The sequence below is a fragment of the Aegilops tauschii genome, chromosome 7, assembly GCF_002575655.3.
Source record: "Aegilops tauschii subsp. strangulata cultivar AL8/78 chromosome 7, Aet v6.0, whole genome shotgun sequence".
Taxonomy (NCBI): domain Eukaryota; kingdom Viridiplantae; phylum Streptophyta; class Magnoliopsida; order Poales; family Poaceae; genus Aegilops; species Aegilops tauschii.
In genome coordinates, this window is record NC_053041.3 from 592,014,914 (window position 1) to 592,041,884 (window position 26,971).

Consider the following 26,971-nt stretch of genomic DNA (forward strand, 5'->3'; position numbering starts at 1 on the left):
ATCTGAATCGCTACGAGTACGACTCCTTCATCCGCGTTCTTGCAATGCTTCCGCATCGCGATCTACAAGGGTATGTAGATGCACTCCCCTTCCCCTCATTGCTAGATTACTCCATAGATTGATCTTGGTGATGCGTAGAAAATTTTGAATTTCTGCTACGTTCCCCAACAATATGTACCTTGGAAGTTGTCCAGGAAGGCTTCTTCCAAGTCCTCCCAGCTGCTGATGGAGTTTTCAGGCAGGATATTTAGCCAGTGTCGAGCTGGCCCTTTGAGCTTTAGTGGGAGGTATTTGATGGCGTGGAGATCATCTCCACGGGCCATGTGGATGTGGAGAATAAAGTCCTCAATCCATACTGCAGGATCGGTTGTTCCGTCGTATGATTCAATATTGACGGGCATGAATCCTTCAGGGAATTTTTGATCCATTACTTCGTCTGTGAAGCAAAGAGGGTGTGCGGCGCCTCTATATCGGGCCGCGTCGCGGTGCACCTCCGATGGAGTCCGCCTACGGTTATCGGCCCGGGCGTGACTGGGTTTGTCACGTCCGAATAGGTAGCCGTCGTCGCGAGTTGAAGAACGTCCTCGCGATCCGTAGATTGATCTGGTGATTCTTGCTCTCTTGTCCAGTTCTTGCCGGAGATCGTATGTATAATCCCGAGCTGTTTTGTCTCTGCTTTTGCGTGGTAGGGCGGGCTGTTGTTCGGTCTGGGTTGTTGTTTTGTCCCGACCGCGGGGCGGTCGATCCGCCGCACTGTCACGACCGCGTGGTGGTCGTTCCGCATTGTGTGAGGGAGGTAAGGGCTCTGGCGCCTCCTCATCGAACTGGGGTAGCAATCTCCGTTTCGGGTAGCTCTTGGCTGGGCGCTTGAGGCCGTATTCCTCGGCTGCCAGGACGTCAGTCCACCTGTCAATGAGCAGGTCTTGATCGGCTTGGAGCTGCTGCTGCTTCTTCTTCAGGCTTCTTGAAGTGGCTATTAGCTGGTGCTTGAAGCGCTCCTGTTCGAGGGGTGCCTCAGGCACGATAAAGTCCTCTTTGCCGATGTTCTCCTCATCCTCGGAGGGTGGACGATAACTATTGTCATCCGGGTCACTAGGAATGGCCTGTTTATCAGGGTTAACTTGCTCGTTGTCTTGTTCCTCCTGTTCAGATGCTGCTCCAACAGGGTCTTCATTGTTTTCGGCGTCGTCCGGAGTGCTATTTTCTCCGGTGCCAGCGTTGCCGTCTTTTGAGCGGCGTTTAGGGCGCCGGCGCTTAGACTGTGTCTCAGAAGGTTTATTCGCATCTGGGTCTTCTTTGTCATCGCCGCTAGATTCTTTGGGTGTATCAACCATGTACACGTCGTATGAAGAGGTGGCCGTCCATCGTCCAATGAATGGCGGGTCTTGGCCTTGCTCCCTATCAGCGTCGTCGTCCATACCGTCGATGTCTTCGGAGCCATAATCAAGCACGTCGGTTAACTCATCGACAGTGGCTAAGAAGTGGGTGGCGTGTGGGAAGCAAAATTCCCCGTCGTCATCCTCTAGCTCGAACCAAACATAGTTCGGTTGTGATCCTTCTCCAAGGACAAATTCTTCAAAGATTTTAGCATGCCACCCAAAGGTGAGTGCTGAAAGATGTTTGCAGCGCTAAATTCGAAAATCGATAACCGATCCAGCTCGGTGTCCGCAGGCGTACCCGGTCTAGAACTCATAGCCGGAGACGAGTCCGGAGTTCCATTGACGCAAATATTGCAGGGAGTCGAGTCTATGTGTGGCTCCAACGCCGCGGACTCTGTGGCTTCAGATGGCACGATCTGCTCCGGCTCTAAGGCCGTTGCAGCAACAGGAACCATCTCCTAGATGTAATCTGATGACAGATTTAAGTCATGTTCATCGGATCGAGGGGGAGCGAACGCCGTGGTCTCAAACCCGTTGAAGATCAAGTCTCCACGGATATCGGCGACGTAGTTCAAGCTTCCAAATCTGACCTGTTGGCCAGGGGCGTAGCTATCGACCTGCTCTAGATGGACAAGCGAGTTGGCCCGCAATACGAAGCCGTCGAACACAAAAAACTGTCCGGGGAGGAAGGCTTCTCCCTGGACAGCGTCACTATCGACGATTGAAGGGGCCATCGAACCTTTCATCGACGGCACAGTGGAAATCTCAATGAAAGCACCAATGTCGGTGTCAAAACTGGCGGATCTCGGGTAGGGGGTCCCGAACTGTGCGTCTAGGATCGATGGTAACAGGAGACGGGGGACACGATGTTTACCCAGGTTCGGGCCCTCTCTATGGAGGTAATACCCTACTTCCTGCTTGATTGATCTTGATGAATATGAGTATTACAAGAGTTGATCTACCACAAGATCGTAATGGCTAAACCCTAGAAGTCTAGCCTGTATGACTATAGTAATGAGTCTGTCTCTATTCGGACTAACCCCTCTGGTTTATATAGACACCGGGGGGCGGAATCTAGGGTTACATGGAGTCGGTTACATAAGAAGGAATCTTCATAGTTGGTCGCCAAGCTTGCCTTCCACGCCAAGGAGAGTCCAATCCGGACACGGGTATAGTCTTCGGCCTTCATGTCTTCGCAGCCCATCAGTCCGGCCCACGGATAACAGGCCGGACGCCCGAGGACTCCTCTGTCCAGGACTGCCTCAACGACAGCCAACGCTAATTGGGTAGGTGAGGTGTTGATGTTCATACCTAACTGTGTGCTCGTGGGTGTGCTCCCGGCCGCCTCCAGACGAAGCAGACTCTTTGGCCACAACAGGACCCACCCATTGCAACAATCACCAAGCCGCCGCGGTGTCTCGTCGTCATCCCCCACTAGTACCAGAGGAGGCAAATTCTCGTGGCCCGGTTTGACACTGGCCACGGAAACCTTGAAGACGTCCAAGGGGATCGGCCGGCTATGGAACAATGGTTCCTTCGGCTCCATTATCATCGCCTTCCCCACGTCCACCTTCTGGTCGCCGATGGTGTACAATATGGTGCACGGGGTTTCGTCAGCCTGCAAAGAAAAGTCTGCTACGTGAGACATCTGAAAGGCAACGAAAACGTGAGATTATACATTTATTGAAGGGGGCCGGTGTGACAGATACTGTGAGGGCATCGAGCTCAGCCAAAGACGAAGCACCGCCGAGCACGTCCGGTGTCGGAGCCGGTGCGGGAGCAGGTGCAGCTGCAGGTGCTGGTGCAACGCTAGTTGAGCTGCTCCCCAAGAAGTCAGCAAGGGAAAAGTCCGTTGCATTTTTCCTGGATTTTGCCTGCTCCAATTGAAAACGACCGGAACCAAGGAAGTAGACATATCTACAAGCACCTGTTTTGCGGCAGCTACCGCTATTGCGACTGTCTCAGATGATTTCTTCTCAACTCCAATATCAACCTTCTTGTCGATGTTTTCTTCAGTTAACCTCCGTCTTTCCTTTCTCTCCTCCGTGGTCTCACGGTAGTACTTCTTCCACGTGGTGCCATCTCTGACACCGTGCACGCGTCCATACGACGGTCGAGTCTCCACCGGGAGTCGTTTCAATATGTTCAATGCCCGGTTGAATGGATTGTCCCGCTTGGGCCTCGCCAACGCCTCAGACGGCGAGTCGCTTTCGGCTGCAATCCTGTGCTGCTCTCTCTGCAAAAGGCACAATGATCGTTTACAAATATGGCTAACGTGCAGTCAAATTGATCAGAAACTAAAATTACCAGCAGTCTCATGAACTCCGTCGTGACCGCGTTCATCTCAAAAATCTTCTTCACTGGGTCCCAACGGTGCCGGGACCTGAGGACGTCACGCTCCTACGGGACGGTGAACTCGGCCAAGGGGTCTGGGATGCCCAGACTCGCGGCTTCCGCGTCCTCCTTGGCCCATATGGACCTCTTCCCGCCGTAACCACGGCTTCCGAGGTGGTGGCACCCAATGTTCCTCTGTTGAAGCCCCTTCATGTACTTCGACTTTTTTTTGGCAGCTTCGGCCTCGCAAGCCGCCTTGAATATTTCAAAGTGCTCTGCCGTGATTGTCAAATTATCCTTTAGAATCTCGGAGTAGGGTTCCTTTTTGTTGACGATCCGATATTTCACCCTTGATTTCCAGGCGGCCAACGCGTCGCTAAAATTGGTCATGGCGTGTTTGTTTATCTTCTTCATTGCCGGGTCCTTATCTGGATCTTTATAATCCTTTTCATTCCGGCCCGGAAACAAGAATATCTGGTGCAGCTTCTTTAGGAGGGAGGGCCTCATATTATCTATCTTGTTTAGTTTCTCATCGTTGATCGTGGCGGTTATTCGTATGATGAAGCCTATTTGATTGTTGTAGCACGCGCGTGCTTCCTCGGGCGCGTTTGGCTCAAAATTGTCGTCATCCACCTCCGTGACCACCAGTCTAGTAGTCCTGAGCTTGTTAGGAAGCCGTTGCCTCTTTGCTTTCGGTTCTATACCGGCTCCGCTAGTCTCGGCGCCGGTCTCAGTCTCAGCGCTGGTCTCGATGCCGGTCTCAGTCTCAGCGCCGGTCTCAGTCTCAGTGCCCGTCTCGATGTCGGTCTCAATCTCCGATGTGACAGGTGGACCCACCAACATCAACTCTTGATCGTCGGCTTCCCTCAAAAATTCTTCTGCCGCCAGGTAGACGTTGTCACAGTCACCCGAACCCTGTCCTTCATCGTTGCTAGCCATGTTTCCTACGATTATATCTAGTCAATTAATTCTAGACCTAATAAAATGAATAATGACATAAAAAAGGCCTATGCTTTGTAGGAACGTTGACTCCTTCCCGGTGCGGCAAATCGCGGGCACTCGATGTGTCCTAGTTTGTAGCACAAGTCATGCCAAAATTCACGGAAAATTTCGGCATGACCTTTGCTAAAAAGTGGACAAATCGAGCACCTGAAATTTGCCAGAACGGAAATGAATCAACATTCCGGCAAAACATAGGCCACCCGCGCTTCATTCCCTGGAAACAACAAAAGGCCACATGGGCACAATCGAACCACACTTCAATGAAAAGATATGACATGACCACTTCAATGAAAAGATAAAATCAACAATAAAAGTCTAGGAAGGATCATCTTTAAAATAAAACTTGCCTAAATTCTTTTCCTAGAAAAATAGTGGTCTTTCCAAAAATCAAAAACCTTTGCAAAATGACCTCACTAAACACTTCTCTGCCTAGGACAGAACCCAAATTCTGTTCTAGCTATTCCTATCTCTCTCTCTCACACACACACACATTATTTTCTCTAATGCTTCTCTGCCTAGGACAGAACCCAATTAAATTGCAACGGAACTCCATTTCTCTAACCCTTCTCACCTAATGCTCTAAAATAAAATTTTCCTCTAACCTAGCGAACCTAGTTAACCTAGCTTGTTAACCTAAGGAACCTAATTAACCTAGCTATTTAACCTAGCTAGCTAACCTAGTTTACCTAGATAATTAACCTAATTAAAGTAGTTAACCTAGCTAGTTCTCTGTCAAAGCCCTAACTAAATTTTTGCACTAACCTAGATAATTAACCTAATTAAACTAGTTAACCTAACTAGTTCTCTGTCAAAGCCCTAACTAAATTTTTGGACTAACCTAGATAATTAACCTAATTAAACTAGTTAACCTAGCTAGCTAGTTCTCTGTCCAATGTTTGTGCTATGCATGAGAGAGAGAGAGAGGAGGGGTGGGGGCTTACAGAGGATGGCTCCGGTCGTGGCGAGGGAGGCAATGGTGGCGAGGGAGGCAGGGGCGTCTCCGGTGACGGCGAGGGAGGCAGTTGTAGCGAGGGAGGCAGGGCATCGAGGGTGGCTCCGCTGGCGCCGAGGGCGGCTCCGGTGGCGTTGATGAGGCCGCGCGGCTCCGGTGGCATCGACGGTGCGCAGCTCCGGTGGCTCCGGGGCATTGACGTCGGCAGGAGACGGCGGCGAAGTAGGGCGACGGCGAATTGGGGAGACGGCGGCGAAGTGGGGCGAGAGATTTGGGGGAAGAAGTGGTGGCCGGGGGGAAACCGCTTTTGGGTTAAGTCAAACTTAGCGGTACCGCGTTTCTGTAAAAGCGCTATAGCTAAGTAAACGCGCTACTGTTATAGCTATGTATTTTCCTTTTCTTTTCTTATTTCCTTTTCTCTTTCTGTAGCGGGGGTCTAAACAAGTGCTACTGCTAAGTTATCTATAGCGCCTCTGATGAACAGACGCTACTGCTATTCCTTTCTCCTTTTCCCCTTTTCATTTATTTTTCTTTACATTTTATTTTTTTCCTTTCTCCTTTTTTTATTTCTTTCATTTTCATTTACTTTTCTATTTGTTTTTCATTTAATTTTCTTTCCATTAACAGTAGCGCGTTTCACAGTAAATGCGCTGCTAAAATAAACTTAGCGGTAGCGCTCTTTCTAGAAGACCGCTACTACTATATGTAGCCTATCGGCTTAGTAGTGAGAATTTTAGTAGTAGCGCTTTTAGAAGTAGACGCGCTACTGCTATGTTTGTGTCTGTAGCGCGTTTACCCTGCACACGCTACTGCTATTTAGCAGTAGCGCCATTTTTTAACAAGCGCTACTGTTAAAGTTTTGTGTATAAGGTTTTCCCTAGTAGTGCTAGCCTCGAAACATGGAACGGCAAGACAGTAAACGGTTCAAAATAATGACCGGGCGAGCGTGATGTCACGTTACGAAAAGTCGTCGGTAGATTGGACTCATGAAATGTTATATTCTCTTGTGGTACTTGTGTTGCAGATCCGGACACGTTCGTCCGAAGACTATCTTGGAGTATTCGGAAAGGGGAACCCGTGGCTTGCAATGCCGAAGACAATCTGCGCACCGGACACCTCGTCATTGAAGCCTGGTTCAGGGGCTACTGAGGGAGTCCTGGACTAAGGGGTCCTCGGGCGTCCGGCCTGTTGGACATGGGCCGGACTAATGGGCTGTGAAGATACAAGACCGAAGACTCTCTCCCGTGTCCGGATAGGACTCTCCTTGGCGTGGAAGTCAAGCTTGGCGACCAAATATGAAGATTCCTTTCTCTGTAACCGACTTTGTACAACCCTAGTCCCCTCCGATGTCTATATAAACCGGAGGGCTTAGTCCAAAAACGGATATAGTCATACAAGCTAGACTTCTAGGGTTTTGGCCATTACGATCTCGTGGTAGATCAACTCTTGTAATACTCATATTCATCAAGATCAATCAAGCAGGAAGTAGGGTATTACCTCCATAGAGAGGGCCCGAACCTGGGTAAACATTGTGTCCCCTGTCTCCTGTTACCATCGACCTTAGACGCACAGTTCGGGACCCCCTACCCGAGATCCGCCGTTTTGACACCGACAGCTAGAGAAGTGTTCCTACCCCTCATCTGAATCCCTAGGCCTCCGCACATCTGGATCACGTGTGTCCTCGCATCACTCGGATTAGCCTTTTTTATAGACTGGGAGCAGCGGGTAAAGATGTGTTTGAAGAGACCCCAATGCGGTTGACAACCTAAGAAATTCTCACACATGGACACAAATGCAGCGAGATAGCTAATGGTGTTGGGGGAAAAGTGATGAAGTTGGGCTTCAAAAAAATTCAAGAAATCCCGGAAAAAAGGATGAGGGGGAAGAGAGAAGCCACGGTCAACATGAGTTGCGAGAAGGACGCACTCACCCTCCTGCGGCCGCGGCTCGGTTTCATTCCCCGGCAGCCTCCAAGATCCGTGGGCGATCAAGCCCCCTTCGACCAGATCCTCCAGGTCCTCCTTCTGGATCGTGGACCGAATCCAGTCGCCCTGGATCCAGCCGGGCGGCAGGCCGGACCTCGACGACGATCCCCCCCCCCCGACTCGTCTTCTTGCCCTTCGCCGCCGCCGTCGCCTTCTTCGCGCGCTCCAGGGCCGAAGTCTTGTCCTTTCCCATCGCAGCAGTCTGCGCACGGACGAGGTGGCGGCGTCGAGGGTGGAGGCGAATGCGGTGGAGAAGCAGAGGAGGAAGAAGGGGAACGAGGCGCATTGTGCAGAACACATCGACCCCGGCGCCTTATATAGTCCCGCTTCCGAGTGGCTGACTAGTGGGTCCGAGCGATCCTGTCAAATCCCGCAACAGTCGCGCGCTCGGTATGTGGCGAAAAAGGTGGCGCAAAAATCGAGGCATCCCTGCCTAATCTGTTCCGTTACTGTGGCGCTCTCCGTCCCGCATGCTTCTCCAAATTTCGAATCCCGTGAGATCCAGAAACGGCAGCGCAACCAATCGCGCCAAAGATTTCGTACCGCTCCAACACTCGAAGCATATTAGTAAAAGTTCACTCGACAATCTCTGAATGGATCAAGGCGACTGAAAATGAAGTTGGAGTTTCAACATGGTACACTGACCCAGGTAAGACGCCTCCGAAGCATAAAAATCGGGTCGGAACCATCTTCAACCTCTTCTCCAATCGGACCTCCATCCATTCGGGGGCTAATGACCATGACATGTACCTAGGGTAGGGTAATAGGCCTGACCTAGACGCCCTCCCCAAGGACACTGCCCTAGAGTCAGAAGCATTCAAAGTACATCAGCATCTATCGACTAAAATCACATCAGAGTGCAACCCACTCGACCAACGATTCCACTCAGATAACCCAATTCTATTCGACCAGGATATACTCATTCGACCATACCAGAAACCACTCGGAGTACAGAAGATCTAAGGTCACTCAGGATAGCAACGGTCAGGCGTTCACTCCGTAGTCTTAATGATCATTTATATGCCTTTATTATTGGCGTTACCAGTAAAGCCTCTCCTTAATGTACATTGAACTTCTTGTAACGTGGACTGGCTGGGGTCCTGGCGCACTCTATATAAGCCACCCCCCTCCACTGGCACAAGGGTTCGCACCCCCTATAAGTTCATGCATAATCCAGTCGACCAAGCCTCCGGGCACCGAGACGTAGGGATGTTACTTCCTTTGAGAAGGGCCTGAACACATAAATCTTGCGTGCACAATCTCACCGTAGCTAGGATCTTGCCTCCTTTTACGTACCCCATATTCTAGTGTCAGACTTAGAACCATGACAATCAGTAAGGAAATATAAGCAAATATTTAATGAGGTGTGTATGATGACCTTATAGCAAAGGTCTTCATATATGAACAAATTTACACAGCGGCGTTTCTTAAATAAGTCACTTCGATAGAGCGCAAACTAATCCTATGCTAGGTGGGCATCAAGGAAATGTATGGTCAGATGGCTGAGTTAAATGCGTCTCCTCAACACCCCCTCTCACATTTTCTTCCCGCAACATTGGTCCGAGTCTAACGCGTCTACTCGAACTCAACCCTAGAACTCTCTGAACTTCTCTTGGAGCTCACTGTCCTCCCCTTGAGATTTTTGGTGGGAGTGAATGATTTACATAATCATGAGAGACTTAGGCGAGACATCCTTGATAAATGAACATGAGTACCCTCAATATGGTAAGGGTGAAGGATAGTAGAGGTAATATTTAGTCCATACGAAGGAAATTCCATCCACCATATGGGGGCTTTATTCATGGGCTTAGTATTCATTGGTTGAGGAGACTCATTTGATTTTGTTCTTTTTTTTTACTTCACACAATGGTTTAATATGTAAGATAGGTACAGATAACCACAACACTTCAGGCTACATGAGCAAGCCAGATAAGAAAATGGTAAGATAGCAACGTGGAACAGGTTTTACTCACGGAAGTTGAGGCGAAAGAAATGAAGGGTCGAAGTCACTCCACTCTCGCGGCTCTAGGATCCCCACCTCCTAAAATTCACCTGGAACAGGAACAAGAAAGTGAATGGTCAAAAAGATGACTCCCTCGGATGCGTACTGTGTGCCCTTTAGCATATCTCGCATAGCCTCCGACATGTCCTCCCTAATGCATTCTTTGATCCACGCGGAGAGAAAGACTGCTAATGTAAGAGGAACGACAACCCTTGTGCTTTCCAGGAGCTCACCAGAACCATTCCCCACTCCCGCTCTCGACTCGGCCTTCTCGCCATCATCGTCATTTCCCGTTGCCTTGATCTCCCTTGTTGCCTTGATGCTCTCAGCCTCGCCGCCGATGTTCCCCATGACCCTAGTCTCCCCTGGTTCCTTGGTGCTCTCCCCGCGTGGAGCCCCCGATGGGAATGCGTTGTGACCGCGCATCTAGACGGCATGGCGCATCTTCTCTCTGATGGGTTTGGAGGCGGCAGTGGACTTGATTCATTCTCTTCTACTCTTCGTTGAGTTGGTTGCCCATGATATGACCCTTAGACTTGCGTTGACCGTCTAGGGGATTCATTCAACTTTTTGGACTTTCTTTTACATGCCACGTAGAGATTAGCGGGAACACAAGATATGATTGTTTTACTACAACTAACAATTTACAAAGAAATCTATAGTATTTATAGTAACTATTTTTTACTTCCTTACAACTCAATTACCATTCAATGTTTATTATTCGCTCTGTTCCATATTAGTTGGCAGCGACAACTTATATGGAACGGGGGAGTATATTTTTCAAATTAATATAATTATTATTACTAAACCAGTCTTATAAAAAGCATCTATTATAAATAATAACATAAATCACACAATTCTGTTGGTAATATTAAAACTTGAAGTTTTTTGTTCTACAACTCAAATCTCTATCACTACGACTAATGCTAAAGCAATACCATATTTTCTCGTGACTATTTTATTATATTTGTTAAATTCTTTTTGGGAGTAGCAAACTGAATTCTGTTTTAATTCAAAAATACACATTCTGTTCTCAATATGTTTTCTGGGGACTATTCTTGATAACTTTTGTCACTTGCATGTTTATACTTGTGTGGCTATGTTAATATCTATAGAAATCTTGATTGGTGGTTTTCCAATACATAAATTTTGAATGTTACAATGAAGGTTCTTAGAATATGAGTATTTAGCTTAGCTTTAATTAATAGAAATTTCTCGAATGTGAGAGTTGTCGACTTGTAGTTATCCTTCAATAGCCTCTCTCACCGTCACTATTTGGAACTGTTTGTCAAATTTTATATTTCTTTAGTTAGCCCACTTTACATACTATCAGCATATCATGTCTTGTCTATAATAGGTTATGATGTGTTTAACGTTTAGCGTTGGATCCATCTCAAGCAGCACCAACTTGGACACAAATTATTTTTTAAATGATAAACATCTTTTCATTTTATTTAACAGGTTTGCTATTTCACATCTAGATATGAGATATTATCTCACATCTAACTCCCTCATCCTTAGGGGCAAAACAAATCCATGGGAGACTTTAAAAAAAATCAAGGGTGAGAGAGTTAGATGCGAGATAATATCTCACATCTAGATGTGACATAGACAGACCCTTTATTTAAATATGGTGTGCCAATGTACAAGTGCCCACTTTCTTCTTCTTCTTGAAACGGATTTCATATAGAAGATTTCACAAAATTATCGCAATCAAGAAAGAAAGTAGGCACATCAATCTTATTTGAATAGTGTCCCCATCAACTCAATCAAAAGTTTGCTAAAACAACACATTAAAGAAGAAGTAGAACAAAGAAATTCATAGTAATCATGGAACAAATGCCACGATAGACGAAGAAGAATGGGAAACATAGCGAGAGATCAAAGATAGTGTGGCATAAAAAACTAGCAGACAATGACTGTCTGGTGGCCAGTCTCAAGTGATGCACACTCCATATGTATTGCAGACTCTCCTCACCCCCTCCCTCCCTCCCTCTAAGTCCTCTCTCTGGTATGCCCCTTCACGAATCTAGCTATTTTCCTTGCCCAAGTCCCACCTTCTGATTCGTGGCCCAAATTCACCCCTTCCTCTTCCTACACCATATAGGCCACCTAAAATCTTCTACCACAAGTCGTTGATCTGCCTTTGCCATCGTTCTAAAGGTCACTGATCTAATCTTGGATGGCGGTAACCCTTTCTTGTGGCCTCCCTCTCCCCCTCCCGCCTCCTCCAACTTAACGAGAATGGAGTAGAATTATCTAGATTCTTTACTTTTCTCTATTGTTTGTCATAAGTATTAAAGAGTAAGATGATGTTGGGTGAAGATGCCACGGTAGATGAAGGAGTCGAACCGGAAGGAGAGCGGAAGAGTAAATATGTAGTAACATAAAAACCTAGTAGGTAACAACTGTGGGATGTCTAGCCTCAACTGATGCACACTCTTCTTCTACCACATGCCCTCCTCCCCGGCGAACTCTTTCCCTGGTATCCCCCTTCAGGAATATGGTTCTTTCTCCTAACTCTGATCCCACCTCCTACTTTCCCGCCACAAACCCGCCACTTCCCCTTCTGGCGCTCGTCGACCACCGACAATCATTGACTTGTTGCACGACCAGTCCGATCCTTGGTCGCCGGTGTCCCTACCTCATGGCCTCGTCTCCGAAAGAAATAACCGAAGACGCCGCTAAACCCCTTAGAGGTGATCGTCCTATCGATGCCGCTAGCTAGCAATGTCACCCGGGTCATCGCCCTTGCTCCCCCTCCAACGGCATTTATCTTTCCATGTTATAGATTTTAGATTGTCCACATTTCGTTTACGCGGCCATTACAAACTTCACCACAAAGCACTAGCCTTTTCTATGGCACATATTAATTACTACTCCTACTACTAGTTTTTTTTAACAGCGTTTTAATAATACTACTATACTACTCCAAAGAGTGCAGCTGGTCCATTGCTGACATGGCACACCCATTCTCTCCCAAAACACCCTATCGCCCCCCTGCCTTGAGCTGCAATCCGATGAACCAGCAAAACCGTGGACGAGCACCGCCGGTATTCTGCTCCCGAATTCCACAGATTTCCACTCCCCGCTCCCAAAGCCCCGATACTTTATAGCCGGCGACAGCAAGCCCAGCAAAATCCCATCTCCCAACCCGGAAATCCTCCCACTCCCGGGAATGAATCAGCTTCCCCTTCCCCTTCTCTGAGATCTCAGCCCGAGCCTGCGCGCCGCGACTTCCACCGGAATCCTTCCCTCCTAGCCGCAACATCGCCGGATCGATTCAGGTGGTGGTATATCTGGATTGGATTGTTTCATTTATTTCTTGGTTCCTGTCGTGTTCTTGCGCGGAAAGCTAGGATCTTGCCGCCGTTGGGCCGTCCCTGATTCCTCGGCCGTTCCTGTTTTTTGCAGGCATTCTTGGTGGCCGGAGAAGCAGTCTTTGGTCCTCTGCTTGAGGTAATGGCAGCGGATAAGATTTGCTTTGTGTGCGGGGGGTATTAGACTTTAAAGACAGTATAAAGGCACGGCGCTCTGGCTTTGTGTTATCTTGCTTTGAGCCGACCTGACTTGCTTATTTTAACTGAGAAATAAGGGGATCTAAATCAATATTATCATGCGCTGCATTAACTACTACTAGCATATTTTGTTTCATTATAGAAAATTTTAATGGAGTGCAAACTGCAAAGTGTTCTATTTAGGTCGAAACTCTGTTTTGTGGGCTATTGTCCCCATTACCGTATTCAGCGATAATGTGGATTCTTTAGCAGTTCATGGCCTCCTTTTTACTTTGTTTTCCTGTTACAATGTGATTTGATTTCTCACCATTTCAACTGATTGATTCCATGCGAGCCATTTAGCTTAGCGCTGTGAATCTGTATGCTTGCTTATTCCTTTAAAATTTGTCGTGTTACATCCGTTGACTGTTCCAATGAGGAAAAACATATTTGATATCTGTTGGGAAGGAGGGGTTGTTGCTTGTTAGTGCAAGTTTGATTTCTGCTATAAAATGCTTAGTTTAAACTGTTGTTTCCTTTCATGCATGTTATCTACCCAAAATCTTAGTTGTATGCAGGAGTAGTTAATTAGATACTACTCAAGTGCACGCCATATGTGTGAATTGTCGGTTATGCATATTGTCCTGATTCTCGTTATGTGGCTTTGCTGACAGAAGAATATAACTGTTGTTCAGATCATCATCAGACATGTCGCTGCTATCGAAATTGCGGCTGGTTACTGTGGATGTGACTGGTACTCTGCTTGCTTACAAAGGACGGCTTGGTGATTACTACTGCATGGCTGCTAAGGCTGCTGGAAAGCCATGCCCTGATTATGATCGAATGCACGAAGGCTTCAAGCTTGCATACACTGAGATGGCAAGGAAATACCCATGCTTTGGATTTGCGGCAAAGATGCCAACGATTGAATGGTGGAGGATTTGTGTCAAGGATTCATTTGTTAAGGTAAAACCATTTTGCAGATTTTTTTTTCAGGAATTTGCGTTGACCTTCTCATTTTCCTAGTGATCTGATTGCTCAATTTATACTGCAGGCTGGGTATGATTACGATGATGAGACATTTGATAAAGTGTTCAAGCGAATTTATTCCGCCTTTGGCTCCTCTGCGCCATACTCTGTTTTTCCTGATGCACAGCCCTTCATGAGAGGGCTGAGGGAAAAGGGGATCACAGTTGGAATCGTCAGCAATGCAGAGTACCGGTACAAAGAGGTCATCTTGCCTGCGTTAGGGCTGAATCAGGTTTGATAACATTACACACCACAGTCACAACCTTTTCAGCCATTCATCATCCTATAAAAGCAGTCGCCTGATGCATGTCTTAGTTGTGCATCTAGGGCTCAGAGTGGGACTTCGGGGTGTTCTCAGGCATCGTCGGTGTCGAGAAACCTGACCCAAAAATCTACAAGATCGCGCTGGAGATGGCGGGGAACGTCGCACCGGAAGAGGCGCTCCACATTGGCGACAGCTACCGCAAGGACTACGTCCCTGCACGGAGCATCGGGATGCACGCGCTGCTCCTGGACCGGTTCAAGACCGCCGACGCCGAGAGCTGGAGGCAGTCCGGCGCGCCGGTGCTCCCTGATCTCGAAGCCGCGCAGGCATGGCTCACCAAGAACCCGACCGAGGAACCCGCTGAGGAGCCACTAGGGGCCGCACTGCTGCGCAGGATGGCCGAGAAGCTCTGAATCTCGCCCCTGGGATGGTTCCTGTTGTGCTCTTGCTGGGGAGTGAGGGAGCCAAGGAGAAGGGATGTGTTGTAGCGATGGTTCACTGGCCAGTTTAGCTAGCTGGAGCTACTTGAACTCTGGTAGTAGGCTTCCAGTGCTGTTGTTGACTGCTGAATGTGGCCAAGTGATTCAGCCGTGCGACAAACATCTTGCAATGACGAATAATTCTAATCATGTTTCGCATAATGGAGGAATTTAACATGATTCTGCATCGTGTATGAGGTTGATAGGATTGCGATGTTGGGGTTATTTTCAAACTCCCAACATGAATGTGATATCTCAGCACAAGCCTACTGTGTGGGCACAGTGGGTACAAAGCCCTCTGGTTGCTCTCCCTGGTTCTGTTGTTGGCGAGTAAAGATTCGCTAAAGGCCTCTTCAGTGCCTTTGCCAGTGTCAATCACCTCGCCATCAACTGGAAAGGCGCCTTGACAAGTGAAGAGATCATCTGGGAGAAAATTTCCATTCTCGCCAGGTGAGACCATCAACAGAGGGGGTAATTATGTCGAGTATTCCCTAAAAAAAGGAAATATGGCGAGTATTTGGTTTGTAGATAATAGTAGTTCTGTCTAAGTATTCTCCGCCTTTCGTTACATTTCAGAACATCTGTTGTGGCAAGATCAATTGTGTGGATGTGTAGTGTGCATTCCTTTTTTAATTTCCAGTGCTGCTAATTGTCCCAGGTTGCTGAGTAGAGAGATTCCATGAAATGTCTGTTATGATAAATATCAAAGGAAAAAGCTTGCTGCCGCAATGCTGAGAGACAACGGCGCAGCAAGAAGCGCATTTCCTTCTAGTTCTACACAACTAAAGCACACAAGCGCCACTGCATAGCATGGTCTAAGAAAATTTGGAAAAGGGTTCAAAAAAGAAAAGAAAAAAGAAATGATGGCATGAGAATGACCATCTTACAAAATGCTGCTAGAGAACTTCTAACTTTTACATCGGCGCCACAAGGCTTAGGGATATGCTTCTCTCTTTCTTCGGGGAAGCAGAGTTTTATTGATCAATGGTGATCTAGGTCTATTCCAGGAGAGGCTTGGTTGCATCTGCGCCGCCCCACTTTCGCACACGGCTTGAAGCCAGCGCAGCCTGCAGTTGTAGGGTATGAGAGATGAGCAAGGTGAAAAGCTCAGCATTTCCCATGTAAATAACATGTCTGAAATCAAACAAAGGTGTGAAGTTTGGAAGGGCGAGAAGGAATTTTATACCTCTGCGTTCCAATCCGTTCTCCACACTATGAAGATTAAGATCAGTGTCTGAAGCGCAATCCCGCAAAGCATGCCGGCCCAAATCCCCTGAAATCACAGCCAACGCCACAAAATTCATGACCGAAAATATTGAAGAATCATACCACAAATACCCTCCTTCATTTTAAATTTTGCAATTTTGCGGTACTGTTTAAATAGCATAGCCAATTACCCCAACTCCATAGTTGAACTTGTAGCCGAGGAGATAGCCGAGGGGCAGCCCGAAGATGTAGTAGCAGCCAAGGTTGATGTACGCGACAAGGCCCTGCCATCCTCCTCCAATGGCAACCCCTGAATGAGAGGAAGGTTGAGTCGACATGAACAAAATGAAACTAGCAATGGTGTGAGAGGAAGGGGAGAGGCATGCCTGAAAGCACGGGCTGCACGCTGTTGAGCACCATGGTGAGGCCGAGCAGCCCCGCGATCCTGGAGACGGCGTGCTGGAGCTCTGAGTCGGTGGTGTAGATGACGGAGAAGCTGTCTCTGAAGATGAGCACGAGGGCCATGCAGAGCAGCCCGATGAGCAGCGACTCGCCGACGACGACCATGACCGCGTGCTTCGCCGCCCTCGGCCGGCCGGAGCCCAGCTCGTTGGAGACCCGAACGCTGATGGCAGCGTTGAGGCCGATGAAGATCATGCCCTCCCATCCGTTCACATTCATGCTGCAAAGCCACAAATGTACAGATGGATAGCTCTGTCAGCCATATAAGTTCAGAATGCTGTCAGGTTGTAATGGGTTTTGGTAACGAGTGTCAAGTAGTACCAGATGCCCAGCGAGTCGACGGCGATCTGGGCGTCCTGGAGGTGGCCGGTGAGGACGGTGATCATGCCGATGTACCAGATCTCGAGGCAGAGCATGACGGCGGACTCGAGCGAGAGGCGGACGAAGGCCCATATGTCGTGGAACGCGGCCACGGACCAGCCCCGCCAGCCGTCCCGGCACCAGCCGACGATGTAGGCGGCCTGGGCGAGCGCGATGGCCCAGAGCGAGACGTCGTAGGCGGCGGCGGCGCCGGGGAGGCCCCAGCCGAGGACGGCGACGAGGAGGTAGGTGAGCGCGGCGTGGAAGCCGAGCCCGGCCACGCCGACCCAGGCGAGCACCAGCACCTTGCGCTGCGCCTGCAGGAACTTGGCGGTGGGAAAGTTGACGGCGAAGGAGAGCGCGCCGGGGAGGATGCGGAGCGCGAAGCGCGCCGCCTCCCGCGCCACGGCGGCGTCCTGGCCGATGGCCAGGAGCAGCGGCTCGGCGAGGGCATAGAAGGGCACCATGAGGAGGGAGGCGGCGATGAGCACGATCCAGGAGCGCTGCAGGTAGACGCCCAGCATCGCCACCTGGCCCGCCCCGAACGCCTGCCCGCACAGCGTCTCCAGCGCGCTCCCCATGCCCAGCTGCATGCATGCAGCGTGTTAGTTAGCGTCAGCATCAGCAGTCAGCAATGGTGTTTGTGTGGGTGAGGGAGATGGACAGTGACGGACGTACGAGGAAGCCGAAGGAGAAGGTGGAGAAGACGGAGAGGCCGATGGAGGCGGCGGCGAGGGGGAGGTTGCCGAGGTGGCCGACGAAGACGGTGGTGACGGAGCTGACGGCGAAGAGGCTGAGCGTGGCGATGGCGATGGGCGTGCCGATGCCCCAGAGGCGCCGCGACTCCTCCCAGACCATCCGCGCCGCCTCCCCCGCGGTGCGCACCGCCGCCGCGTCGCCGTCGCCGGTCCCCATCCTCGATCGGCCGGCTTGCTGCTGCAGCTGTCACCGGTCTGCCTCCGCCCTCGGCTGTCCATCCAGGTATCTATATCCACGCTCCGAGGAGGGAGCGGAGGGCGGCCGCCGGTAGGTAGGTCGCAGCTACCCGCGCGCGCGCGAGCGCGAGTACCTACCCGTTGGGCGCGCGTGCGTTTGTCGAGACATCGAACGGATTCTTCTGCCGATTCATCAACGGTGTAGATAGGATAGGATGCATGTGTTTGAAAAGTGAAAACTGAATCGACGCAGCACATGAAGAGCTTCTCGTTGGATTATAGACTGCTCCTACTTCATTGTTACCCCCATTAAAGAATACTACTACGTACTTTTTTACTAGTTCGCATATAAGATTTATCTGAAATTAGACATTATAAAGTTTGACCAATTTTATAGAAAAAAATACAAACATTCACAATGTGAAATCATTATCATTAGATGCGTTGTGACTTAAATTTTCATATTGTATAACTTTAGCATTGTAGATATTTATATTTTTTCATATAAATATGATCAAACTTTACGAAGTTTGACTTTAGACAATTCTTATATGCAGAGTAAAAAGAACCAGAGGGAGTACTTCATGGTTACCCCGAAAGAAGTTACAGCAAATCTGCTGCTGCACTTGTTAGCAGACTTTGACAGGTTATCGGAAAAATGTAACTTTGGTATCCCAAGGCATTCATGCATTGTCTGGAATCTCATAGGGTCAATAAACTATTACAGTACATTACAGAATGGTTAATAAATCCATACCACGAAATGAGAAACTTGATACTCCCTCCGATCCAGAGTAAGTGTCGCAGTTTCGAACTGGGACTAGTTCAAAACTGCAACACTTATTATGGATCAGAGGTAGTAATACAATCCGTAGTACCCAACAACAAAGATCGGCTGTTGTATGCATGCCCCTACCACAACAAACAAAAGAACATAGATAGATCCGTTTGTTAAAATGTACACACACAAGTGGTCTAGAGCTACTGGCAATCTCAGGTATCATGTAGGGCATGATGATACATTTCACGTAGTCGAGGCGGGCATCAATTGTACGCCATATCGAGTTCGGAAACACCCTTAGCGGCCTGCGGGGTGCCTGTTCCAGGACAGGTAGTTGTGATCTCCCAGTTTCCTGCAAAAAGGCCATAATTTAGACCAGTAAGAAGGCAGGTCAACAGAAGCAATACTGGTTAGTTACATTGCAACAATTTACACAGAATGTGGTGGTTTTGTGTCAAGTCCTGCAGTGCTTGTGATAGCTTCATCATGTCATGACAAAGTATGAGCTCGTATGGATGCAGCACTCATGGTAAACTACCAGGGTAAACCAACTATTTCTATACCTATACGTACGTACTATATAGTGTACCAGTTTTGAATTGGACCTATAGATCAATCCTAATAACCATTGGTCTGCTAAATCTAACGGATGCGAGCAGTTTGATTCGTGGTGAGCAGTAAAACGTGAATGTCTCCATTCTATTCTAGAACCACTCAATTTCTGCATTTGTATAATGACATTTGTGATTTTTTAACCAAAACCACTCTGTAATTTAAGACGTGCAATGCACGTGTATGCATACTAGTAGTAGCATAAAAGGCCAAAGTAAATGGGAACAGCTGGTTGTCCTTTGCCTGGTCGGCTGGCCCTACTAACATTGGCAATAATATATATGCTTCTACCCAAAATCTCTTTCAACAAAAAGAACAAATCATGAACTATGCTCATACAAGGATACAACCCAATGCCATCCTAATCTTACCAAGACTGGGAGAGTCAAGAACTCAAGATGAAATAGAGTACATCATCCATAGTCAGGAGGATGTCAGTATACATGGACGGATCACTCTGCCCCAACTAACCTTAAGCAACTGCCATACTATCTATGCCATCGCAACCAAAGTAGTTCCCACGGGCCACAGCCCACAAGTGTGGCTAATTTAGGCAAAAAGGAGGCTAAGAAAGTGTGGCAAGTCACAAGTGCAAAAAGGAACCAAACGCTTCACAAAAAAAAAAGAGGTGGAACTAACAATTCTACCAGGGGTTGCTATGTTACATATCGAACCAAACACTCCCAAAATCCAAAAGATTAGCTGCAGGCATAGCATTACTGCTACAAATGTAGCATTAGGTGGACAAGCTCTCCACAGCAAACTTAAGGACTAAATCAAGAAAGCTAAATGCATGTCTCACGCATGGCTTACAAACACAAAAGGTACACATCAGCAGTAGCACATTTTCATTTAACTGTAATGGACCTGAGTTCAAAAGCTACTAACCTTGGCTTTATCAAGTATAGCAAGGTGAATGCAAATGCCAAGAAAATACAGAGTCCACCAACTATGAGGTATGCAAATCCAAGAAAATCATTCTTTCCTCCAAGCCAGGTTGCAGTGGAAAGGACCAACTTCTTCTTGCCACCGAAGCTATATGTATTGTAGTTGTTACTCAGCCTCACTGTTATGGTATCATTCGCCTTGAGATCAACGTATATCCTCCCATATAACTTTCTGAATGTAGGAAGCGCTGCAGTCCGCATCCAAACAATAAGATCCTCCTGTTCGCTCAGCTGCCACATAGAAAGAGAACTGACATGAATAACTTTTACAGGTATTCCATACCCAGAGAAACTTCTTTTATCCAAGTCAAAGAACTCAAACGAACCATTGTTGTAAATTAAAATGTTGAGGGTATATATAGTAAGTGAACAATTGTAGCCTACATATATATGGAACACAGTACAGATTAAGAATTTGCATACCGGGATACTCGAGTTAAGCTTCTTTCCACCTATGAGCGCACCATTCTGGAAGTTGCTTGGGTAGACATTTTTGGCAAATTTGTGCTCCCTATCACTTTTCCAGGAGATGTCCTTCTTGTTTACTGTCAAGTTTTCTTTACCACGAGTGAAGCTATAGGTGTCATTAAACAAACTCCAAGCAATCAGACCACACGGAACAATTGGTTTTCCATCAGCCGTGAACCTCTCAGGGTCACATGAGGTTGTCGTATTTGACTTCTTATAATCTCTTAGCTGCGCATCATTTCGGCTCTTCACATACCTGAAATTGGAAATTTTGTAGTACATGTTAAGCCCCCAACACATGCTATTCTTAGCAATATGGTAACCAAATTATCAGTTAATCTGCTATGTAGTATGCCTTTTTTTATTTTGATTGTACAAAATCGATTTGCAGTTTGCAGAGAAACATGAAAATGGATAGCTGTGAAGTTGCTCCAGAAGTTATGGACTGAAAACATCAAATAAGACTATACCTTCTATGATTCTGATAAAAGTTATCGAGCTGGTAGTACACATAAATTGGCTGTTTCATCTCCTTTGTAACCTGCACGGTAGCAACAAGATCTCATTTTAGCTAAGAGACTGATAGAAGGTGCTTGCTTATAGCTGTACACGCAACACAATTCTATTCACTTGAAATATTTATACTGTAACATAATCGTTCAGTTATGTATTACCGTGAGAATCCTTGTGCACTCTTTGGATATAGTATCATTCTTGATGTACGCAAGCTTGTTATCAGTCATGTTAGGTGGGACACATGCATGATCATACCGATCAATGATCTCAACAACCTGCAGTCAGTCAGCATAAGTGAAGTCAGAAACTGCCAGTGTGTGTATATATGTTAACACAAGGTGTAAAAGATACTCAGCGCCATACATCTTGTGCAGCTAGTAGCGAAACGACGCCAACTGGGACAAAGACGACGCCGACAAGGAAAAACACCGAGACAACCTGCATAACACAAGACGAAACATCTGTGAGCTGCACCAGCACGGGCACCGTTGTATTCTACACCGTAATCTCAGGAGGCAGTATGCTTACCCATTTTGGAGTAAGGATCGGCTTGCAGGCCGGCAGCTCCTGCTGCGTGAACTTGGAATCTGCGCATAATAATCCAGGAATAAGAATTGGCTTGCATGCCAGAAACACAGGCAGCACCACAAGGTTAGGAGTTACGCTAAGTAACCACTTCATCCACACATCTATACCAAACGTTGACTGATATCTGTTGCTCATACACAAGCAAACAATGCAATCAGGTAACTAGACACTAGATTCTCTCTTCTCCCTCGATTAAACAGCTATAATCACTAGGTTAAGCTCGGCTGCTTAGCATGGACTAAGCTTATAGTGTAATCTAGTTGCTATCCGAGCTGCATAACTTGTAATCTGAGCATAGGAATTCAGGAGTTAGGATTGCCCTGCATGCCAGAAACATAGGCCACACCACTAGAACAGGAGCTTCCATGAGCAACCATTCCATCCACACTTCGATCCCAAAGGTTTGGTGATATCCATAGCTCATACACAAGCAAGCACTACCATCCATCATGTAACTAGACAATAGACCGAATGCCCTTTTTTCTGGATAAAACGAACTACAGTCACTAGGCTAAGTTCCGGTTCTTAGCAAGGAGAGTACAGAGCTAAGCTACTATCCCACCGTGGTGCCAACAGTAAGAGAGAACACGACCACCCAGCAAGCATCCCGAGCCCCCCGCGCTAACTAACCAGACCAAATCGGCGCTGCCAAGAGCACCAGTAGTAGCGCACCACATCCATTCCGGTTCCCGGGCAGCAAGGAGAACCATATCAAGCAGGGGAAGAAAGGGGCGGCGGCCAGATCTCACTCACACTTGGGCATCCTGGTGTTGTTCCTCCTGGCGGCGTCCCCGTCGGCCCCGGATCCGCCGTTGCTCGTGCCGGCCGCGCTGCCGTCCATCATCATCCCCCACGCCGCCGCCACGCCGCCTCCCCCACGCCGCTCCGGACCCCGATAAACCCCGCGAGCAGCCCGCCCCGCCCCGGCGGCCTCCGCTGTCGATTCGGGGAGGGAGGGAGCTCGCGCCGATCTCGGGGCGGGGCTCGCCGCTGGCCCTCGGGGAGGAAGGGAGGGAGGGAGCTTGCTTGGGTGGGAAGGAAGGGAAAGCGCGGAGTGATTCTGACCCCGATGGGAAGGGGATGGAGGTGGAGGAGGAGGGACGGCACGGCTGCGGTGGGTGCGGGGTGGGCCGGTGGGGGTGTGTCCGTGTCGAGACGGCGGAGACGAGACGACCCCGGGTGGGGTGGGAGGGGTGGGGGTCCCGCTGGTCAATGAGAGCTTGACTTTTCCGTCTCGGCTTTCACTGCCTGGTTTCTTCTAGAAAGGTTATTATTTTTGTTTCTGGTTTGTTTTGTTTGGGGGATTTCTGATGAGCTGTTTTCATTACTGATCGAGATGGCTTCTACGATGAACTGATGAAATAGGCAGAATGTTTTAATGCAATTTTGCATTCCGCGTGTGTCTGAATCTGTATTGTGTTAAACTCGCAAGATTGCATGACTCGACAAAAACCCCCAAGGCAGACACATTATCCGATCTAAAATTTGCCCGGCGGAGAAACGGGGGAGATTTGGTCTGCCCGTGGAGTTGTTTCTTCTTTTACCCAGAAGTTAGTTGCCTGAACATGAAAATATTTTGGCATGTCTGCTCTTAGGTTAGTGTGAGAATTCGACTCTACTCGTGTTATAGTCGAGGATATACTTATACTACCCAAAGGAGGGATGAATTAATGGAGTGCATTTTTATGGCAATTCTAGGCAAGACCTTTAATCACATGGTTTGTTCCTAGCAACCCTGCACTCTTTTATCTTGGCGTAGATCGGTGTGATGGGACGGATGATGCGAAAAAGTTTTTTTCGTTTGACCTAAATCGATAGGTGCCAAACCATCTAGGATGAGTCAAACAAGCGGGAGGGGCCTTCTGGCAATATCCGGCATACTAATGGTTGGCCATATTAGTACCTACATAGCAATTATATGTGATGTCAAATCATTTTTGAGGTTTGGCTGTGGTAGCAACCGAAATGGTTGTTTCAACCAAGATGGCTTTTTCTAAAACTTGAGATGATTTATTCTCACAAAGAGGTACATACACCGTGTCACTCTCGTGGGGTGGCTCGGGCGACAACCCTCGTCGTCTCTGTTGGTGTCATGAATTGGGGGGTGTTTGCCACATCGGTCCATTTTTTATGGGCTGGGCCAAGAACCCATCGAAAACTGATGAATGGGCCATGCTGGCCCTGGCCCTCGGCGTAATCAAGATGAAGATCTCTTGGAGGCTTGGCGTACACTTCAAGCATATTTGAAGGATTAGCGTGTTTATCCCTAAATTATAACTGACCATGTGTAAACCCTAGGTACCCCCGGCGTCTATATAAGTCGTGGGGTTTAGTCTGTAGAGACAAGCGTACACCTTCGCAAGGTTTAGAGCTTAGAACATCCTCATACAATCTCGAGATAGATCAATCTGTACTTTGTACCCCATCATAATCAATATATAAGAAGTAGGATGTAGGGTTTTACCTCATCAAGAGGGCCCGAACCTGGGTAAAATATCGTGCGGCAGAGGCAAGATAGGGCGCGCGGGCGAGCTCCAGCCTTGGTGGCCGAAGTGTGGGGCGTAGACAAACGGCACAGATTGAGCGGGGGAAGGGGTAACGGGGAGAGGAGCTCACCGTGGAGCTCATGGCGGGCTCGGTGAAGGCCGGGAAGGCTTGTCGGCGACGCTATCGACGGCGGTCGCCAGCGGATGAAGACGAGGAAGACCGACGAGGGCGACGCGATGCGGCGGCTTGGCAAACTGCCCTTCGGTGGGGATGATCAGCGCGACGATGCGGATCTTCTGGCCATCTTCCTATGGCGTGGGGAGACTTCTGGCCACGGGATCGACAAGGACATGGCCACGGCGCCTGAGCACGGGCAGGAGCACAATCGGCGATGGCGAGCGAGGGAGTGTGGAAAGCAGGGGCTAGGGGTGCAGGGGGGTCGAGGGGGACTTATAGACGTCGGGGAGGTGGCGGATGGCTGGCACGTGGCCATCCATGGCCACGGTCGTGTGTGCGGCGTCCACCTCGCCTCTGGTGAACAGAGGTAGGGGACAACCCGTTGGGTGGGCTGGGTCGTGTACTGTAGTAGCCGGCCGAAGCGCACAGTGTAGTTCTTCCCTTTTATTCTTTTCCTTATCTCCTAATTAATATAGCTCCTGTTTTATAATTATTTGAGGTGAAAAATAGATTTTGTTTATCATGATATTTGACATATATATACTATTTAATGTAACAATGACATACACAAGTTTTTGTAATATTTGGAAATGCATAAATATTTGTTTATTCCAAATCTGCCAATTTAAATACTATTGGTCCACACTAATTGTTGCTGGAGTGAAGTTGCAATTCCCAGTGAGTTTGGTTCCACTTGGACAATTGCTTAGGGATTTAATCAGATGATACGAAAAAATTTAAATGACAATTTGGAAGGTATTTCTGTTTTCTTGTTTCTAAATTTCAATTTGATAGTTGAATTAATTCTTGATTTAAATTTAATTCTGTTAATCATGATGACATGGCATCATTAGGGTGAGTTCACTGTAGCTTAATTATAGGAGCCTACACTGTACTAGTGGTTAGTACTGTTCCCAGGTGAATGCAGTTCTTTCTACATGATTATAGCATCACTGCTAATTACTGACGTTTTCTACTACACGTAGACATCATATTTTGAATTTCTTATAACTGTAGAATTCAACCTTCGTACCAAAATCTCCAGCATCAGTCTTTCGACTACAAATATAGTCAAATCATACATAGCCCTCGACTCCCAACATTCTTTAAATGACTCATTTGGGAGATTAGCTATAAGTCAACAAGTTCATAGGACTATTTAGTAATTCAATATCCTTGTGTTGCCACTGCATCTTTTATCTTACTTTTTAATCATCAACTTAAATAGTTAAAGCACATTTCTACAACGCCTTTCAAAAGGTATGATGCGGAGTATCCTACGGACATCACCATGTCAAGAGTCCGTTTGGCAAGTGACACGTGCGACATCTACTTCACACACATAAAGGTGAATCATCTCCTTTACACGTGTTCACTTGACCCCTTCGAGGATGGTATACTACTTGACACTTCTCCCGTGTGCATGCATAGGTATTGTCGGAGCTTCACGGATGTCGAGGAGGAGTGCAAGCGCCAAGGAACGCCTACATCGTCCGTGAGGGAAGCGTGGAAGAGAAGACGGAAGAAAGGAGAAGAAGAAGACGGAGCGGCTGCTGGAGCCAGGCCGGACATCCGGACCGCCGTCCGGATCATCTGGGCTCAGCCGGATCATCCGGACCCTTCCCCGGATCGTCCGGCTAACTGCGCCGAAGACACCCGAAGGATTCCACCGAAGCCGGATCATCCGGGACTCCGCCCGGATCATCCGGACCCCCGACGCCCGTATCATCCGGGACCCCGTCCGGATCATCCGGCCTTGCCTGCGTGCATGACTTGGGCCGAGGTCCGTGTACCCATTCGCCCCCTCACTTACCCGTTCACCCCTTGGGCTATAAATAGACCTCCTCCACCTCCTTTCTAGGGTTAGCAAAGTAGTAGCTCATTTGAGATAGAGCTTTGCTCATCCATTCCGGATCTACTCCACCGAGAGAGAGACCGCGTGCCTCTACGGAGAAGATCCACCTTGGATTCAAGACCTCCTCACAGAGAAGACCTCAAGACCTCCTCATGGAGATGAACTTTACCTTCTATCTTTCCCTTTGTTGTTCATGTACCTTGTGGATCTTGTGTGTTTGATTGTCTAGTGGATGTGTGATTGGACTTGTTCTTGAGTGTTCCTCTCGTTTTCCCTCGTGTTCTTCGTGTTCTTCGCGGGATCCCCTCCATTTCATGAAAGATCGGGCATCTAGGGTTCTACCCCACATCATCTTGGATCAGAGCAAGGTTGATCACGAATTTGGAGCCCCTACCCCTCTTTTTCTAGCCTTCTTTTGCTTGATTTCGTCCTAAAATCCGAAAATGCCCACCAAAAATAGCCCCAAATTTTTTTATGATTTGTTGGTTTGATGATGTTTTGTTGATTTTGATCCGTGGATTTGCTTGGTTTCGAGTGGATCTAGCATCTACCCAAGTTTCCCCACCTTCCATCCATGAAATCTCCTCAATTTTGCCCCGAAAATCACCCAATTTCCGCCCAAAAATTCATCCCCGAGAGGAAATCCCGAGCAG

At 48.0% G+C, this 26,971-nt stretch overlaps 3 protein-coding genes across 7 annotated transcripts; 1 reads left to right on the forward strand and 2 right to left on the reverse strand.

Annotated features, from left to right (window-relative positions):
* Positions 1–12,594: 12,594 nt before the first annotated feature.
* On the forward strand, positions 12,595–15,104 carry LOC109765421 (uncharacterized). 5 transcript variants are annotated; one of them, XM_020324205.4, is made up of 5 exons: positions 12,595–12,941; positions 13,069–13,113; positions 13,847–14,117; positions 14,206–14,412; positions 14,508–15,104. In XM_020324205.4, the coding sequence occupies exons 3-5, from the start codon at positions 13,860–13,862 to the stop codon at positions 14,856–14,858; spliced, it is 816 nt and encodes a 271-aa protein (XP_020179794.1). In that variant the 5' UTR covers positions 12,595–12,941; positions 13,069–13,113; positions 13,847–13,859; the 3' UTR covers positions 14,859–15,104. The 5 variants fall into 5 exon arrangements, with proteins under 5 accessions (XP_020179794.1, XP_020179796.1, XP_020179798.1 ...); XM_020324207.4 differs by having other exon boundaries at positions 12,622–12,941; positions 13,826–14,117; XM_020324208.4 differs by having other exon boundaries at positions 12,635–12,941; positions 13,829–14,117.
* A 495-nt stretch (positions 15,105–15,599) lies between these two features.
* LOC109765420 (protein DETOXIFICATION 34) lies at positions 15,600–17,925 on the reverse strand. Its single transcript, XM_020324204.3, has 6 exons — positions 17,631–17,925; positions 16,914–17,539; positions 16,517–16,812; positions 16,322–16,440; positions 16,111–16,197; positions 15,600–15,991 (listed from the first exon to the last, which is right to left on the reverse strand). Exons 1-6 carry the CDS (start codon positions 17,865–17,867, stop codon positions 15,923–15,925), a joined length of 1,434 nt encoding a protein of 477 aa, XP_020179793.1. The 5' UTR covers positions 17,868–17,925; the 3' UTR covers positions 15,600–15,922.
* Positions 17,926–18,534: 609 nt separating this feature from the next.
* Positions 18,535–23,024, reverse strand: LOC109765422 (ALA-interacting subunit 3). Its single transcript, XM_020324211.4, has 8 exons — positions 22,553–23,024; positions 21,740–21,798; positions 21,575–21,649; positions 21,370–21,486; positions 21,166–21,236; positions 20,651–20,951; positions 20,169–20,458; positions 18,535–19,020 (listed from the first exon to the last, which is right to left on the reverse strand). The coding sequence occupies exons 1-8, from the start codon at positions 22,644–22,646 to the stop codon at positions 18,966–18,968; spliced, it is 1,062 nt and encodes a 353-aa protein (XP_020179800.1). The 5' UTR covers positions 22,647–23,024; the 3' UTR covers positions 18,535–18,965.
* Between the last annotated feature and the right edge of the window lie 3,947 nt (positions 23,025–26,971).

Excerpts from the sequence above, each read along its gene's own strand:
- LOC109765420 (XM_020324204.3), bottom strand. The coding sequence starts at position 17,867 with ATGGGGACCGGCGACGGCGACGCGGCGGCGGTGCGCACCGCGGGGGAG. Across the intron at positions 17,540-17,630 it reads CCTTCTCCTTCGGCTTCCTC|CTGGGCATGGGGAGCGCGCT; the intron begins GTACGTCCGTCA and ends GCATGCATGCAG. Across the intron at positions 16,813-16,913 it reads GTCGACTCGCTGGGCATCTG|CATGAATGTGAACGGATGGG; the intron begins GTACTACTTGAC and ends GTGGCTTTGCAG.
- LOC109765422 (XM_020324211.4), bottom strand. The coding sequence starts at position 22,646 with ATGATGATGGACGGCAGCGCGGCCGGCACGAGCAACGGCGGATCCGGG. Across the intron at positions 20,952-21,165 it reads TTTTATCAGAATCATAGAAG|GTATGTGAAGAGCCGAAATG; the intron begins GTATAGTCTTAT and ends TTCCAATTTCAG. Across the intron at positions 19,021-20,168 it reads CTATACTTGATAAAGCCAAG|GAAACTGGGAGATCACAACT; the intron begins GTTAGTAGCTTT and ends GCCTTTTTGCAG.
- LOC109765421 (XM_020324205.4), top strand. The coding sequence starts at position 13,860 with ATGTCGCTGCTATCGAAATTGCGGCTGGTTACTGTGGATGTGACTGGT. Across the intron at positions 14,118-14,205 it reads TCAAGGATTCATTTGTTAAG|GCTGGGTATGATTACGATGA; the intron begins GTAAAACCATTT and ends TTTATACTGCAG. Across the intron at positions 14,413-14,507 it reads CTGCGTTAGGGCTGAATCAG|GGCTCAGAGTGGGACTTCGG; the intron begins GTTTGATAACAT and ends TTGTGCATCTAG.